This window comes from Xenopus laevis, chromosome 2S, assembly GCF_017654675.1.
Source record: "Xenopus laevis strain J_2021 chromosome 2S, Xenopus_laevis_v10.1, whole genome shotgun sequence".
NCBI classification, from domain to species: domain Eukaryota; kingdom Metazoa; phylum Chordata; class Amphibia; order Anura; family Pipidae; genus Xenopus; species Xenopus laevis.
In genome coordinates this window covers 34,335,369-34,354,096 of record NC_054374.1, presented here as the reverse complement: position 1 = coordinate 34,354,096, position 18,728 = coordinate 34,335,369, and the positions used below count along the sequence as shown (strand labels likewise).

The window sequence follows — 18,728 nt, the reverse complement described above, 5'->3', positions numbered from 1 at the left end:
AATGGTAGTTCCAGAATTTTGTGCGGGCCTGCTAAAGTCTTGTATATTGCGGAGAGTGTGTGCCTCGGTGGTGTCGTACTGTTACATAGCTGTTCGAATTTCGTCAGTTTCCGGTAAAATGCGACATCTCCTTCTTGTGTATTATAGAAGTGTTTAAGTTGGCTATACTGGAGGTGCATAAGTGGGGTGAAAGTGCGCTGTTGCTCTAGTTTCTCTCTAGTGACCATGGTGCCTTTATCTAGGTCTAGGAGATGAATTATTTGTAGTTGGTCATCAATAAGCCAAGGTTTGTATTGCTCTCTGTTCAAAGCAGGTGGGAAAGCTGGGTTATTCGTGATTTGTGTCAAGGGGGATGGGGGGCTGGTTATGTTTGTTGTTCGCAGGAGGTTGTCCCACATTTCTAATGTGTGTGCAGGGGGTGTCTTGCTTAGGAGCCGCCGTTGGTTCTTGTTGATCCATGGGAGATGCAGAAGGTGAGTTGAGGTCCACTGCTGTTCTATTTCAATCCATAGTTTGTTGTTGAGGTGGTGCAAATAATCCACTATCCTATTCAGTATGGCTGCCTTGTAATATTGGTGGATGTCTGGCCAGATGTGCCACCCAGATTTTTGGGTCTGGTCAATATACGTTTTCGCAGTCTCAGGCCCGGATTTGTGGAAAGGCCTCCTAGGCCCGCTCCTAGTGCGGCAGGAGTTTAGGGGGACGGCATGCTGCCCAACCACACCCACATTGGTTCAAAAACACTGGGGATGCGCTGGAGATACAATCATTTTTTAAATTTCCCGTGCGCCAATCCCCATTGTTCCTGTCCCCCTAGAGGGGACAGGGGCGACAAACGGTAGTGGGCCTAGGGGCGCCCACTATGTAAATCCGGCCCTGCGCAGTCTAGGATTTTTGTCTAGCCAGATGAATCTGGTGATTGATGTCTGAAATTTGTTAAGCCAGTTATTTGAAAAACTGGTTTAATTTCTTAGGCTAATGTCCTTATTTAGTCTTCATCCCTCCAGCAGGAAAATGCTGGTGGAAGGAACGACAATTGACTCAGATCCACCAACCCGCTCTGATGTATATAGAAGATTTTATCCAAAGAAAAGTCTTGTTAGTCACAAAAGTAATGAATTACATATGACTGAGGAGCACTGGCGACGCACATCTCTGGTGCATGCGTGCGTGTGTTTGCTTGGGCGGGAGTGCAGGCGAGCATGTGCTAGGACGGCGCAACCTAGGGGCGCCGGCACAAGAAATCCCGGGCCTGCATTCGACACAACTCCATTATAAAATTGTCAGAGTCAGATCAGTGTGTTTCCAGTGAATAACAACAAAACTTATAGGGATGCACCGAATCCAGGATTCGGTTCAGGATTTGGCCAGGATTCGGCCTTTTTCAGCAGGATTCAGATTCGGCCGAATCCTTTTGCCCAGCCTAATTGAATCCTAATCTGCATATGCAAATTAGGGGCAGGGAGGGAAATTGTGTGACTTTTTGTCACGAAACAAAGAACTACAAATGTTTTCCCCTTCCCACCCCTAATTTGCATATGCAAATTCGGATTCGGTTCGGTATCTGGACGAATCTTTCGCAAAGGATTTGGGGGTTCGTCTGAATCCAAAATAGTGGATTTGGAGCATCCCTAAAAATTTACTTCGAACACTATCCTTTAGGCGCAAATGCACTGCATGTATTGACACAGCAAGGCCTGGATTTGTGGAGAGGCCACCAAGGACCGGGCCTAGGGTGGCAGGATTTTAGGGGTTGGCATGCTGCCCAACCACACCCACATTTGTTCAGAAACACTGGGGATGAGCAGGTGATACAATTGTTTTTTAAATGTGCACCAATCCCCATTGCTCCGGTCCCGGTGATGAAAATTTGAGCAAATAAAAGGGAGGGGACGGGGGCGACCAACAACAGCAGGCCTAGGGGCGCCCAGACTATGGAGATGCAATGGTACATGGCGCAAACATGAACAAGTGCAGGATTATGCTTATTTTAGCTCAATACCTCTAATGAATTGTTAGAAGAATTCAACTGTATTGCTGACATGCAAAGAAAACATAGGAGTGATAGTTTGGAGGTATCTCTCCCAGACCATATTGCCTGTAGTATAGGGATCCCAGCGGAGAGGGAATCAGGAGAAAATGATTGCCCTGAGGTGGATCCAGAGACCACTACCGGAATATGTCAAAGAGGTGAAGTGGGATACCTGCCAAGTCTGTCCTAAGGGAGTGTCAGCCTGTGTAAACTGCATGAGATGTGCCTGCGCACTTTTCCTCTGATTCACTGTGATGTGAGTAAACCTGGGGACATTGTCAATTGACTAATAAACCGTTCCTGTTTGTACCATAAGAACCTCCTGGCGCCCATTCTTTTCCTGTTTATTGCATAGTAGCCTGTGAGAGGTGTAGTTGCACTACACTACCTTTAATCTTCCATGTAGCGAAGGCGCTAGCCTGAAGTGTTAGAGTCACGTGCACCCAACTCTCTAGTGCACTAGCTGGTGAATTAACCCAAATAGGTGTTACATATATATATATATATCTCCTTTGAGCATAAAATATATCTTGTTACAGGAGTGGCCCTACAAAAACAATATATAGTTTCCATATATATTAAAGCATAATATAGAAAATAGTGTTATTGGATAAGCTCGGCCTTGGGCGAGTTTGTCAGAGCTACTTGGCAGGTGTAATGACAGGCCAACTGTCAGCTTCAAATCCTGTCACACACAAACACAGAGTGGGAGGGGAAGAGGGGCGGATCTTGTGATGTGCTCAAGCCCACAGCTCAGATAGATAGACAGAGAGAACAGAGGCAGCCCTGAGCATCGGCAGCAGCAGTAGCAGCCAGGCAGGCAGAGCATCACTGGGACAAGCAGCCACTGCATGAGGAGCTGCAAAGGGGGAGGTGGTGGAGAGGAAGGGGAAATGCAGATCTCACCACAGTCAGTTTAAGCTGAACCCTGTCAGCAGATGTTTCTCTAATAGCAGAGATCTGCATCTCCTGGATTGTCACTGGGGCACAAGCAGCTGCACAAGGAACCCGAGCAGAGCACGAGTAGCCCCCGGTCTTGCTGAAGACCCTCATTCCATGAATGGCATTGGCTGGCACGGTGAGACCCGTTGTTTTGCTGCAGCAGTGAGACTGCTCCCTCCAGCTGAGGATCTGTCTATTCTCTGATCATTCTTATATCTGGCCAAGGGGATTATCCGCAACAGGGGGGGTTTGTCCTACATCTGGCAAGCAATTCCCTTGCTGACATCTCACGTGGGATCTGTTACACCCCTGTGGAACTTTTGGGGTGCACTTTTGAGGCCAGAAGTCCTGATCCAACATAAATGGGTGAGTTATGAACTGGGGCACTGTTCTACACCCGCAATTCAAATTCATATTTGTATAACTTAATGAGTGGAAACCTGGTGGTAGGGAATCATCAGACCTAGCCGAAACGTTAGCTTTTTGCTCCAATAAACACCAGAATTTTTGCATTAAGTCCTATGAGTGCGATCCTCTGTCTATATTATATATATACATACACTATATATATGTATATATATATATATATATATATATATTCACTATATATATGTATATATATATATATATATATTATTTTTTTTTTTTTTATGTGTGTGTTCCTCATGAGGCCCTCCAGCTGCTGTTAAATTGCCACCCTTTGGCTGTTGGGGAATGCTCCTATTCTGTGAGCTGGAGTTCAACAAAAGCGTGGAGGGCCTCAGGTTGGATGTTACTTTGAGTACTGTATTTATTTTGGTAACTGCAACATGATGGTACTGCTGCCTCACTCAGGTTTTCTATTGTTTGTTGTCTGCACCATAACGGAATGCATGATCTGTCTGTAGGCATCACTTCCTTACAGGTCTTCAAGTGCTCCATTCAGAGTGTGAGCTCCTTGTGCCAGCCTGTGTCATACAGAGTTGCGTGTGTATCCAGCTGAATGGACACATATTTTATTATACTAAATAACCATTGCTGACACTTATACTGGCAATGAATGTATGTGATGCCAAAAGCTTTGTCAACTGTGGCACCCCAAAGGTTCAAGCCCCTCCCTCCAGTAAAGGGTTAATAATATAATCTAGTTTTGCTGTGATGCCCTCATTGTTTATGTCATCATAGGCACAGCAGTATCACAACATGGTGCTTGGAATGTGCTTTAATGAGGGCAGCTAGCTGTATATGAATCAGTAGGGTTGCCACCTTTTCTGTAAAAAAATACCAGCCTTCCTTTATTCTTGCAGTTTTTTTGTATTAATAACATTGGCCTCAATCATCATTTTTACCAGCCAGGCCGGTAAAATACCGGCCAGGTGGCGACCGTAGTAGCAGCTAATGCAAAGTGCCAAGCCAAGGCTGCCACTCTGTGTTAAAGGGGTTGTTCACCTTCCAAACACCTTTTTAGTTCAGTTTGAAATAGGAATTTCTTTATTTCTGGGGAACTATCTGAAACCAACTGAACAAATAAACTGTGTTTGTTGTTGTGTTCTATCACAGTAAATACATAACACGGTGGAAGGTGAACAAGTGTTTAGTAAAACATGCATTTTGCCTATTGCTCATGTAAATGACGGGACTTTACTTCCGGCTATATGTTTGTGTCATGCTCTGCTTCTCAAGCAGTGTATTTGTAGGCCACTCTAATGTCAAGAAAAACACACAATGGTAAATGGGGAATAATAAGTCTAATAAAACGTCTTTCTAAAAGGAGAACTAAACCCCTCACTGTGATAAGTCCCAATTGGCCCCCCTCCACGTCCCCTCTTACTGCCTCCCCCCTGCACAGTCTTACCCTGAATTCTTTCCCCTCTAGAAATAGCGATTGCAATTGCAGAGTGAGCGCAGCGGAGCTCACAGGCGCCATCTTCTTCTCTTCAGTAATCTGTGTGTCTTCTTTCTCCCCTTCGGCAATCTCTTTCGGCGCATCCGCAGTTGTCTCCAGCTGAAAGATTGCTCCAACTGCGCAATGGGCCAATACGCCGCTCACTTAACGAAGTTTACCAAAGAGAAGAATATGGCACCTGTGAGCTCCGCTGTGCTCAGTCTGCATTTGCGGTTGCTATTTCTAGAGGGGAAAGAATTAAGGGGTAAGACTGTGCAGGTGGGAGGCAGGGAGGGGGCCAATGGGGACTTATCACAACGGGGGGGAGGTTTAGTTCTCCTTTAAAGGGCACCTGTTGGGCAAAAATATTATCCCCAACCAAAAGTGCGGGCTAATAGAGCTTGGGGGTAACAATATTTTTTTTTTCTAAATGCCATCCCACCAGCACTAGGCCACCCACACCAGGAGGGAACTCACAGTACGATCAGCCATGTTGGGGCACACAAAATGAGCAAATGCCGCAACTTGATCATTATGCGCATGCGTGTGACGTCAAAAGCGCATTTCCACATGCACTCTGACTGACATGACCATTAGCGATCCCAGTGCGAGTATCCTAGCGCTGGCAGGGGGCAATTAATAAAAAACGACTGTTATCCCCAACCGGAGTGAGGGCTCTATTAGCCCGCATCTTTGGTTAGGGATAATATTTTTGCCCAACAGGTGCCCTTTAATGAGTTATGCTTATGGAAGTGAAACCCTTTTTAGGTGTGGTATCTGTTATACAGAATGATTGGGAGGTTTTCCTGAATAAAGAACCATTTCATAATGTGGAGCACCATGCTTTTAAAGCATTTGGACATTAAAAAAAAAAAAAAGATTTGCTTGCCATCTATATGGATTTAAATTGTAAGCTCCACTGTGGCAGGGACTGATGTAAAAGATGTATAATATAGTAGAACTCCATTTTTATAAATTACTGTTTCACAGAAATTACAGTATTAATTTGTGGTAATCTGCGTTTTTTTCCCTTCCGCATTTTATGTCTTCTTGGAATTTACGCAGATTTTTTAGCAGTTGTACTGTAGCTAAAAGCTGTGCAGAATATGCTGGTATTCACTAAGTTAGCATTAAGATCAAGGTAGTGCATCTTTCTATCACAGAGAAAGCAAAATTGGTCAAAAATGAAGGACTGTCCATTTCAGGACAATGGCATTGCTATGTTTGGAGCATTCTGGATAATGAGTCTCCGGATAAAAGATCCCATACCTGTACAGGATTGGGATCCGTTATCCAAAAATCTGTTATCCAGAAAGCTCCAAATTATGGAAAGTTTGTCTCCCATAGACTCCATTTTATCCAAATAATCCTAATGTTTAAAAATGATTTCCTTTTTCTCTGTTATCACAAAACAGTACCTTATACTTGATCCAAACTAAGATATAATTAATTCTGATTGGAATTAACACCAGCCTATTGGGTTCATTTAATGTTTTCTAGTAGACTTAAGGTATAAAGATGCAAATTATGGAAAGATCCCTTATCCATAAAACCCCAGGTCCCGAACATTCTGCATAACAGGTCCCGTACCTGTATATAATTTGTATAGATGGCATAACTAGTGGCCATCATGTTTAAGGGTTAGAAGAAAAAAGGACCCAGTCTGATCAATCAGTTGCAATATCAACATATTTTGTACACGAACACTGTAATCCCCATGTATTCAGTACAGTATCTTTATCAAACGGGGCTTTCTAAAAATGTTTGTGAAAATTACATCTTTTATGATCATTAATATTTCTTTTTTTTTTTAACAAGATAAATTTGAAAAAGACTGTGGGGTTTCTAGTGTAACACCAGATATGCTAATATAGAAGGCATTATGCCTGCCTCAGCAGTTTCCTACACTAATCATTAGGGATATTTGTCATATGCTGTGAAGCTGTAAATTAGGCTATTCAGGCGTACTTTTCCATTGCCATCTTTGGGGAGACTACCTGAGATCCTGATGGGGAATAAAGGACACATTCCTTTCACAAACTAATTTGTGAGTATTTAATGGGGATCTGAATGAAATGGGTTTTTTTTTGAGCTCCGTATTTTCTGGTTATGAGCCTGTTCTAGGTGAGGTATCAGGAAATGAAATGGGGTCGTAGACAAGCACATCCTGCACATTTCTGTCTATTGTCTTTTAGTTATTTTTTATCAATACATATCTGTCAGTTTCAGTTCCAGTGAAGAGCAACAATGAGACAGGTAATATTGTACCCCTATGAGGATATTAGTCACTGAGGAATTTAGTGACAATGTAAAGGCTCAAGGACAGGTAATAAGTGTCTAAGGTGATATAATATCTTTATGTTATGTATTTAATAATGCACAAGTCTACACCACAACTTATGCATTATTAAATGTATTTATAGCATAGCATTTATGCACTTTATCGTTTTAGCTGTTGAGAAAGCAGTGTGCGGCCCTCCTAGGACTTTATCCTATCGGACTGGGGCACCTGGAGCCTCCTTTAAAGGAGAACTAAAGCTTAACTAAAGAAGTAGCTAGAAATGTTGTACATTATGTTTTGGGCATTTGTACCAGCCTTAAGCTGGCCATAGATACAACGATCCGATCGTACGAATCGTGTATTCGTGCGATTTTCGGACCGTTTATGAAGAGTCCTGTCATTTTTTGTCCCACGGAGATCGGTCGGACAGGTCGGCTGCCGATAATATCTCTGCATGTATTGCTGATCGTACGATTTTCAGTGGGAGACTGTCACTAGCTTTGTCAGACATAACTATGGTACGATTTCTGTCAGGGGCAGAACATCGGCTGATCTGTTCTTTTACTACTTTATTTGATCTGAATGGTAAGACTTTGATCTGAATGGTTAGTGGCAGGTTGGGAGATGGGAAAGTCCGATCGTACGTTGATTCGTATGATCGGATCTTTGCGTCTATGGCCAGCTTAAGGCAACGACGGCCCTTTAGCAGTAAAGATCTGTGTCTCCAAAGATGCCCCAGTAGCTCCCCATCTTCTTTTCTGCCGATTCAATGCACATGCTCTGTGCTGCTGTCACTTAATGAGCTTAGGGACCCACTCACAATATACAGTACGCATAGAATAGAAATGTCACAATGTAAGGCTGATTAGTAATTAATACAGATAATTATTACATGGCAGCACAGAAACCAGTGCAACTAGCATCAGAATCTAAGAATTACCCCTGTAGCATCAGCTTATATTACAGACAAACCTCATTTTCTGCTGGATAATTTGCAACGACCCCTAAGCTTGGCTTCTCAACAGCTGCTCAGAGCCCACTGAGCATGTGAGTGTTGCAGACACTTTACAAGATGGTGACCCCAGTTTGAAGTCCTGGATCATTGCTGCTATTGACAAGCTGAAACTTTAGGCTGGTGCAATAAGATCATTATATAACATATGGCATTTGTAGCCACATTCATTTCTAGGGTTTAGTTCTCCTTTAAGGGCACACTGTATACTTAAGTGACATGAAGGACGGTGCCCAGGCTCCTGCTGGTTTCATCAGTAAAAGCTGCCAAGCAGATATCTTCAACCATCCAACAGGCATCTGATATATAGATAAGGCAGCTGTAACTTCCTGGTGAGATTAGTTATTTTAATCTGGTGTCTTTGGTTTCCAAATGAGCAGAAATTAGATATAATTTATAGTGATGCTACGTTTTACAAGTACAGTTGCCCATAGCAGTCAGTCTGATTTTGCATTCATTTTCTAACTGGCATTAGAGGGGTAACTGCACTTGTGCAATTTAGCACCTCTCTTTGTAAATGAGCCCTATTCTGTGCCCTACCTCATAAGACTCATTAGATATTGTCAGTAAGTGAAATTATATGAAGCGGACTCATATCCAAATTTTTTGGAAACACCGAATATGGTTGCTGTTTCATTTCTTTAATGTCTATGAAGTATCTTTCTCTGCCAACTGCTAGATAAAGGACAGAGCTCTCAGCTGAAATACTGTGATTATTCCGTACAGTATAGAATATAGAAAATTGTAATCACTGATTTTGCAGGAAAAGATGTAATGGTCAGATATAGTAAATAAGTGGTTTGGTTTTGTCTTAATAGAAACTAGGATGTCTGGACTCATGTTGAAATAATGGCATGGAGAAAAAGCTGAAAGTAATAGCTTCTGCTGGTTCAACTTGCAGCTACAGACCATGGAACTTTGTGCAGAGACCCTAAAGGTCCCCATATACGCAAAGATTTTTCTTGCCGAACGACTGATTTTAGCGAAGTCCGACCAATCCGTCAAATTATTGTACGATCGTACATCTTACAATTTTTGGCCGACATCTGTCAGAAAATTGATCGGCCAGGTTAAAAAACCTTTATCGGTCCCAGTGCAATCTATCTATGTTTGCAGGGCCAAGCAGGCAGCTACCCTCAGTTTTGCTGGCAATATCGCCTGAAATGGACAAATCGTACATTTAAACGATCGTTTCAAGATAATCGTGGTCTCACGATAACAATTGGATCTTTTAGAAATCTTTACATCTATGGCCAGCTTAAGGTTTAGGTATGTTTTGCTTATGTTTCCCTGTATTTGGACACCTAAGTGGTCCTTTGATTCACAGAGGCAGCTTTGTCCCTTTTCGTGGGTCTTTTGCAGTTGAAGGTTTGCCCAGTAGGTGGCAGGAAATTTTTGGATAAGAGGAGAGCACACATGAGTTCAGGGGGGTACAGCATTGGGTCTGGGCAGTTCTCAGGCCTGTTAGTTAAAGTTCAGCATAGTTAACATTGTTATAGTTGCTCTAGGAATGATGGGCAAGGGCCAGATTGTTTAGCAACTACTGTGAGTTTACCTCTGCTGGGGAAAGGATCACCAAGACAGGCAGTACTACCACTGAGGAGGACATTTACGGTCAGGGCACACGCTCAGATTTGGGGAGATTAGTCGCCCGGCGACATATTTCCTCTTCTTCTTCGGGGCCACTAATCTCCCCAAACTGCCTCCCGCCGGCTAGAATTTAAATCTCCCGCGGGATGGCACTAGGATCGCTTCGTTTTCCTAAGTCACCCGAAGTTTGTGGTTGCCTTTGGCGGGTACAGAAGGCCACACACATCATTACTCTGTAGGCTGCTGGATTGGTACACATCTGTACCTTTTTTAATAAATGGGTCCTACTATGCACTAATTGTGTCTTGAGATTTTATGATGTGAACTGCCCCTTTAAATTACATTAATTTAGAACAGAAGTTCCTGAGAGTCCATGGGCATGCTTCTTGTTTCATCCACTTGGCTGTGCAGTGGTTGATTGCATAGTTAAAGCCTGACTGTTTAGTGAGCAAAACCATCAGATATCTTGTGGAAACTGGGCTATGTGTAGACAAGATTTAATGTATTTTAGTTTATGCAGAAAGCTCTAAATTATGGAAAGGCCATCTCCAATAGACTCCATTTTATCCAAATAATCCAAATTTTAAAAAATGATTTTCCTTTACTCTTTAATAATAAAACAGTAGCATATACTTGATCCAAACTAAGATATAATTAATCCTTATTGGAAGCAAAACCAGACTATTGGGTTTATTTAATGGTTACAAGATTTTTTAGTAGACTAAAGGTATGAAAATCTAAATTATGAAGAGTTCTGTCATCGGGAAAACCCCAGGTCCTGAGCATTGTATCAGATAACAGGTCCCATGCTTGTATCAGAATTAAACACTGCCATAACCACCAGGTCACACAACTGTTGGGTTTCTGGGAGGAAAGGGGGTAATTCAGCATGGGGTTATGTGTGTTCATGGGGGGGGAGGGTATTGCCACTGGTCCTATTCCCAAGTTGAAAGTACCTTCCATTAGTACATTAGGGTACAGGCTTCATAACACCACTTGAAATGGTCATAATTAAATCAGTTTTTTTTTTAAATATGCTGGTACGAATGCTCTGGACCTGGGGTTTTCCAGATAATGGATCTTTCTGTAATTTGGACCTTAAGTCTACTAATAATCATGTCATTAAATAAACCCAATAGGTTGGTTTTGCTTCCAATAAGGATTCGTTTTATCTTAGTTTGGATCAAGTACAAGGTACTGTTTTATTATTACAGAAAAAAAGGAAATAATTTTTTTTAAAAAATGGATTATTTGGTTATAATAGAGTCTATGGAAATGGCCTTTCTGTAATTCGGAGCTTTCTGGATAATGGGTATCCGGATAGCGGATCCCATACCTGTATGCAGATTGCAGCAGTCAGAATAGTAAGGAGGGTAGAGGCAGTCAAATACTTGTGAAGAACAAAGTCACTCACAGAAAATACCTTGTGTTTAAATAAAACTCAGAGCTTTATTTGCTGCCAAGGATTGATCCACCTGCAATTTGTAAATCCATTTAAATCATTTTTACTGGCACCTCAGAAGGCTATAATTGTATTTCCTTACAACCCTTTACCATTGGAGACTTACTGTATGTACAGAAGAGTTAGCCTAATAGTCTAAGGGTTGTAATTATTTTAGTGATTGATAGTTTGTGCTTTTTTCAGCACCTGTATGACCTGTTGTCGCTGCGGTTGCACAAAGGCCATCCAGAAGGGACCTTAGAACAGGTGTCGATTAGTCAGGTTGAAAATCCAAACGGCCTGTATTCCCATCATAGTGATCAGATCATTTAGCCCCAGGGCCAAACGACTGGGTCAACCTAGTATCACCCACCTCATTCGGGGGAAACATCCACTTGCTCGCCAAATGAGTGGATCTTTCAATGTATGGCCACCTTAAAGGAATTGTTCAGTGTAAAAATAAAAACTGGTTAAATAGAAAGACTGTGCAAAATAAAAAAAAAATTGTAATATAGTTAGTCAGGCAAAAATGTAATGTATAAAGGCTGGAGTGACTGGATGTCTAACATAATAGCCAGAACACTACTTCCTGCTTTTCAGCTCTCTTGGTTTACGCTGACTGGTTACCCTGGTTACCAGGTAGTAACCAATCAGAGACTTGACGGGGGGCCACATGGGTCATATCTGTTGCTTTTGAATCTGAGCTGAATGCTGAGGATCAATTTCAAACTCACTGAACAGATATGTCCCATGTGGCCCCCCTTCAAGTCACTGACTAACTCAGAGTTAGAGAGCTGAAAAGCAGGAAGTAGTGTTCTGGCTATTACGTTAGACATCCAGTAACTCCAGCCTTTATACATTACATTTTTGGCTAACTATATTAGAAACATTTTTTATTTTTCACAGCCTATCTATTTACCCATTTTTTATAGATATGTTCCTTTAAAACATATAAAGCAGTAACCATGCTCTTTGTCATACAGCTTGTAAGCATGATCAAGCAATCTGGCCAATATATCAGTGGTGCAATTTCACAATAGGGGATTTCCAAAGCAGCAGTGATTTTATTTGTAAAATGTATGTAAATAATAAGCTGACCAAGAAACGTTCAAGGACTTGCATTCGCAGGCCAACTGATTGGGTCAGAGCAGTTAAGCCATTCACGCGTATGACCAGATTGTGCAACTATCACATCCAACCAGTCAACCTAGACAATTGGTTGACAAAACCAAACGTGGACCCACTTTAGCATTCACATGAAAGCAGCCGTGCAATTGGAAAGAGAAATAGGAATAGGCCCCATACCTGTATTAATAAATCCCAATAGGATTGTTTAGCCTCCAATAAGGATTAATTCTATCTTAGCTGGGATCAAATACAAGGTACTGTTTTATTATTACAGAGAAAAAAGGAAATCAGTTTTAAAATCTTGGGTTATTTGATTATGATGGAGTCTATTGGAGATGGCTGTCCCATAATTCAGAGCTTTCTGGATAATGGGTTTACAGAAAACAGATCCCATACCTGTATTTGGAAAAAGAAAGATAGCCCTACACCTGCTATGTAAATATGTGGATTAATATCTTTTAACTTCTTAAAATAACTCACAGTTATTTTAAGAAGCATGCAGAATACTTGGGAATCCCAATAGGATTGTTTTACATCTAGTAAGGATTTATTATAATTAGGATCAATATATCTATAGAAATAAGTCAAATCAACTGGACTTGCTGTGTTTTTTTCATTGAAGACGTTTCACCAGTCATCCAACTGGCTTTCTCAATTCAGAATAACCAGCTACTGTTTTATTACAGGTATAGGATCCCTTATCCGGAAACCCAATATCCAGAAAGCTCAGAATTATGGAATGGCTGTCTCCCATAGACTCCATTTTATCCAAATAATCCAAATTTTTACAAAAAAGATTTCCTTTTTCTCTGTAATAATAAAACAGTAGCTTGTACTAAGATATAAATACTAAGATATAAATAATCCTTATTGGAAGCAAAACCAGCCTATTGGGTTTATTTAATGTTTAAATGAATTTCTAGTAGACATAAGGCATGAAGACCCAAATTACGGAAAGATCCGTTATCCGGAAAACCCCCGCTCCCGAGCATTCTGGATAGCAGGTCCCATACCTGTACTAAAGAGAAAAAGGTGATGATTTTAAAGTAGGGATGCACCGAATCCACTATTTTGGATTCGGCCAAACCCCCGAATCCTTCTCGAAAGATTCGGACGAATACCGAACCAAATCCGAATCCAATTTGCATATGCAAATTAGGGGTGGGAAGGGGAAAACATGTTTTACTTCCTTGTTTTATGACAAAAAGTCACAAGATTTCTCTCCCCGCCCCCAATTTGCATATGCAAATTAGGATTTGGTTCGGCCGGGCAGAAGGATTCGGCCGAATCCTGCTGAAAAAGGCCGAATCCCGAACCGAATCCTGGATACGGTGCATCCCTATTTTAAAGAAATAAAATGATTTGCTTATAGTGGCGTCTATGGGAGATGGCCTTCCCGTAATGGATCCCATACCTGTATCTGTTATTTATCTTGATAAATCAGGCAATAATACTGGTTTAGCTTAAAATATCTCAGTAATCATTACCTGACTCAAGATAATACCTCTTGAAATATAACTTGTGTGGTACAGCACTGATTAATTAAGAGAAGAGATATTGGAACTCATTTGCAGATTTCAAACCCCCATGTTTTTACAATTCACAGCCTGCCCCTGAATCTGGCACAGAGTGCAGCTTTGCTTCGCACATAAGGGTGCAATGTATCTCTGGGGCATCTATAAATTATACTCATTAGCTCCTATTGCAGATGATAATTCATGCACTATTACACATTGACAATTAGTGATTAGACCCTATCATTTCTTCATCATGTACCCAAGTGCTACATGTACACTAGTGGGCACTAGAGAAGTAGTGTGATAACAGAGGGTGACTGAATATAAAAATAGATTATTTTCACTAGGGATGAGTGGGTTGAGAAAAACAGAACCAGTCGTAGACTCTGTCTCTAGCATGCAGCCATTTTCTGTAAGCTGAATGTTTCAGTGACATCAGAGGAGGGATGAGATAGGTGCATAAATGTTATGGAGGGGAGTGGTGACTTTTAAAAGGTGTTGTTTACTGTGGCCCTGGATAGAAGTGGCGCAAAATTGTGCCCCTTAATGCTCATACAAAGAGAACTTCTGGCTGGGCTCTCTGCACCGTGTGGCTGGATATATTAAGAAGGATCCATTTATTCTCCAATTTGCTGTATACTAATAAAGGTTTAAGATATACAGGTATGGGATCCGTTATCCGTAAACCCATTATCCAGAATGCTCTGAATTACGGAGAGTCCGTCTCCCATATTTTATCCAAAGAATCCAAATTTTTAAAAACGATTTCCCTTTTCTCTGTAACGATAAAACAGTACCTTGTACTTGATCCAAACCAAGATTACAAATTACAGAAAGATCCATTATCCGGAAAGCCCCAGGTCCAGAGCATACTGGATAACAGGTCCCATACCTGCCCATACCTGCTCAAGGCTTACTGTTAGCACATCAGAAAGAGAAATACTACATGTGCCATTAGAATTATGCAGCCAGACAGGCCGTATGGGTCTTGCCCTCTGCAGAACAATATATTAACCCTTGAAATGCCACATAGCGATAGATAAGGATATTGCTGATCACACTGGAACACTTACCAGGTCATGTCACTTACTCTGAGATTAATGTCAGTTAGACTAATGGCACACAGGGAGGCTAATGCAGGATACACTAGCATGCATCAGAATAAGAGGTTTTATTATTTCCTTTGCCTAAGATGGTCCTAGTCCTTGCTGCCTTATTCATTATACATCTTACATATTTTACCAACTGTTATCAATGAATTTTCCAAAGTGCAACAGAAGTAACAGAGGTGGAATCCATGGAGCCTCCTGCTGGCACAAAAAGCAATTTATTGAGATGTTTATTGCTGGGCCAGTGAATTGTTTTGTCCTGGCAGATTAGCAGACAATGTGCAAACTACCCTGTCTAGGTTGTAACCTTTGACAGATTTAAACGTCCATGCTAAGATCATGAATCCATTACTTAGCTGTAAGCATTGGTCTGGCCTGTCATTTTTATATAAAAACTGTTATCCTGGCAGATTGAGAGTCATATTGACTGGCAGGGAATGGAGCTCCATCTAATTACATTGTCATTTCCATCAAAATCCCACAGTTTCGAGTTTCTAGTCTTATATATTCATATCCTGGCAATAAACATCTTAAATGAAACTGTAAATATAAATTGGAACCGCATCTGAGTGCACATTTCCATTTGCATGAGATTTCAGTGCCTTCTTCTCAGGGAAGCGGGTCCAACAGCACCAGATGAGCAATTACAATTTAGCTGACGGTTGTATCTGTGTAGCAAGTTACAGACATAAAGGGTTTATGTAATAAAAGGCATTAATATTGCCCAGGGGCAGTAACCCATAGAAACCAATCAGCAGGTAGAATTTACTAGTCACCTGTTTAAATGCAAGCATCTTATTGGTTGCCATGGGTTCCTGCTCCTGGGCAGACTTAGTGCCATATGTTACAATATAATGTTTCATTGACGGTAATATCTCTCTGATTTTGGGTAGTATTCTTCAAAGAGCAGACCTCTTGCTTCTACTCCAAAATAATTCTCTAAAAAGTCTCATCCAGGTGATAAATCTTTTGTGGAATTTCCCTCAGGTGAACTATGGGAAGAACTGTTTTAATACATATATCCTATAATGTGGGTGTCAGCAAGTGGAAGAAAAGGCTAAATATGTGTCAACTAATTACTCTGACAGATGTCAACATTGATTTTTTGGGAGATCCTTACCATGGCTCGCTGTCACATAAATAGATCAGTGATTAAGTTCGGCAATAGGCTTCGGGGGAAGAAGGAAGAGCATTTTTTCTATATAGCTGTCCCCCTAAAGCTGGCCATAGACGCAACAATCCGATCATACGAATCGAGGATTCGTACGATTTTCGGACCGTGTGTGGAGAGTCCCGACATTTTTCATCCCGTTTGGTCGATCAGACAGGTTAAAAGATTTCTGTCGGCTGCCGATAATATCTCTGCGTATATTGCCGATCGTACGATTTTCAGTGGGAGACTGTCACCATCTTTGTTAGACATAACTATCGTACGATTGCTGTCAGAGGTAGAACATTGGCTGATCTTTTCTTCAACTACTTTGTTTGATCGGAATGGTAAGACTTTGATCTGAATGGTTAGTGGCAGGTCGGGAGATGGGAAAGTCCAATAATACGTTGATTCGTACGATCGGATCTTTGCGTCTATGGCCAGCTTAAGGCAGGCTTGTCCAAAGTCAGGCCTGAGCGCCAATTGAGGCCCGTTTTAAAATTTACACTGACCTTCAGCCTCCATCATGAAATTAATAATAATGTGGCCCTCCAGTACAGTGCAATCAGGAATTGCGTAGCCGTAATATTTGGGCACATTAGTGAAATGATCTGCCACTTGGTCTATTTTCACTAATCATGTGCCCAAATATTACTGCTATGGCTACGCGATTTCTTGTTTAAATGAGGTGCGGAGAATAAGTCCTAACAGACTCGACTTTTCCACTTCCTAAACGCCGCGTACATGTCCATCTCCAGGAGTGAATGATCCAGATCACAAGCTAGCTACCTCGTAATGAAGGTGAGGCTGAATGGTGGGCCTTCACATTTTCACCTCACCAAATCTGGCCCTCGTTGCAAAAAGTTTGGACACCCCTGCCCTAAGGGGACAATCTCAGGCGACTTCGGAATACGAAGCGCTCCGAGTGCCAACCTACCGGCGATTTAGATTCTAGCCAGCGGGAAGGCAGTTTGGGGAGATTAGTCGCCCGAAGAAAAGGGCGAATCTTGTGTCTCTGCCCTTAAGCTGTCCTCATCAGTGCCTTGGGTACCTACATCACCTGTAGTAAGAGTCAAGTCATTCCATCCTTGTCGCTTGCTTATGAATTTACAATAACCCCTGGAATGACAACTGAGAAGAGTAGGGAACACATTTGGGGGCCAGAGGTGTGACTAGGTGCAAAATGGCGATGGAAAAATGAAGAACAAACCATCTGCGTTGGCATCTTTGCCCTGGCTCACTCACTGTAATTGCTTGTGTTCTATCATTTGATACCAACAGCTTTTCTGGCAATACATTAAAACTGACATCCTTTAAGACCATTCCTGTCAATATAACCTTTGTTTAGATTTTATTCTTTCCTTCTCCCATTTCATACCAGGTTCGTAGTCCGGTTCCCTTTCTATACGGCTGTGGTACTGAGGGTACAGGTTTGACAGCGTTTCGGTTTATTTGCTTTATGAGTTGCCCCAGAGCCTGGCTGTGATTTATATAAAAGAAAGTTGCCAGGAACTTTTTCTAAAGTGATTCTGAAGTGTTGAATTTTATTAGGGAATATGTTTTAAAGGATAGAAGAGGCTACTGGTCAGGAATCTTATTGCCAATAAAGTTATTACAGAGGGACAGCTTAGTTTTTATGAAATTACGGGTGTATTTTCGCTGATCTTTTATGAATTTATAAGTTGTAAAATTCAGGGTACAGCTGTTCATGCTAAAGTTTATTGCACAGCACTGAGTGTGCCAATATACATAATAAAAATGTACATACATACATAATTGCTAATCCTGTTCTGCAAACACATTGATACTTATAAGTAGGGCATCGATCTGACTATTAAAGGATTACGCATTTTATTTGGTGTCTGTGATAATACACAGTACAATAAAAGTAAAATACCTTTTGAAATAATGAAACAGGTAAGGATTAAGATTTTTAGTTATTTAGCAGTTTTTCAAATGACTTTCTACATCATACTAACAGTTAACTCAAAGGTGAACAACCCCTTTAAGGTATGAAGATCCAAGTTACAGAAAGATTCCTTATCCGGAAAACCCCAAGTCCCGAGCATTCTGGATAAAAGGTCCCATACCTATAGCTAGAAGAAAGTTGATTGATGAATCAAGTTGAACCTTATGGTCCATATAAAACCTACTTAACTGCCAGAGGAAGGCAAAAAAATGAAGAAATCATTTTGACATAATTTATCTTTCGCTATAGCAAGATAAGTAAGTTTTATGTCAAAGCTACTTCCTGCCTTGTTTTCAGTATTATTATTGCACTCAGTACAGAATCACACAACAGCGATGAAAGAAATGTGACTTTTTCAACACAGTTTCAGGGCTTCTAAAAGCTGCACAGTTGTACATGCAGTCAGTGACTCACTGAACGGATGTGTCTGCAATCTTTGGCTTGTACTGAGCAGTATAATGTTGTGCAGGTCACAGATTTACTGCCTGAAGCAGCCAGTAATTATTTAATACCATAATGAATTTGCTCTGTCATGGAAAAGTTCCATCTATAAACAAACCTGTGTTAGCTGCCTACTCGCTCTTTGCTAACCAAGTCAGTAGTTTAGGATCACAGTTTGTCATAGTTGAGGATTTTCCAGATGCTAAACATGGTGGCCTAAAAAAGTATTAGGAACACGTCAACCCAACAATC

At 41.3% G+C, this 18,728-nt stretch overlaps 1 protein-coding gene across 7 annotated transcripts in view; it reads left to right on the top strand.

Moving 5' to 3' along the window:
- The first annotated feature begins 2,792 nt into the window (after positions 1–2,792).
- sh3kbp1.S (SH3-domain kinase binding protein 1 S homeolog) overlaps positions 2,793–18,728 on the top strand; it is a 203,439-nt gene continuing 187,503 nt past the window's right edge. For 4 of the 7 annotated variants that reach the window (XM_041583617.1, XM_041583614.1, XM_041583616.1 and 1 more), the window contains exon 1: positions 2,794–3,340. In XM_041583617.1, the coding sequence (XP_041439551.1) occupies positions 3,337–3,340 (4 nt within the window). In that variant the 5' untranslated portion in view covers positions 2,794–3,336. Of the gene's footprint in view, positions 3,341–18,728 lie in introns of all 7 variants that reach the window. The other 3 variants (XM_041583615.1, XM_041583613.1, XM_018249067.2) reach the window with 2 other exon arrangements.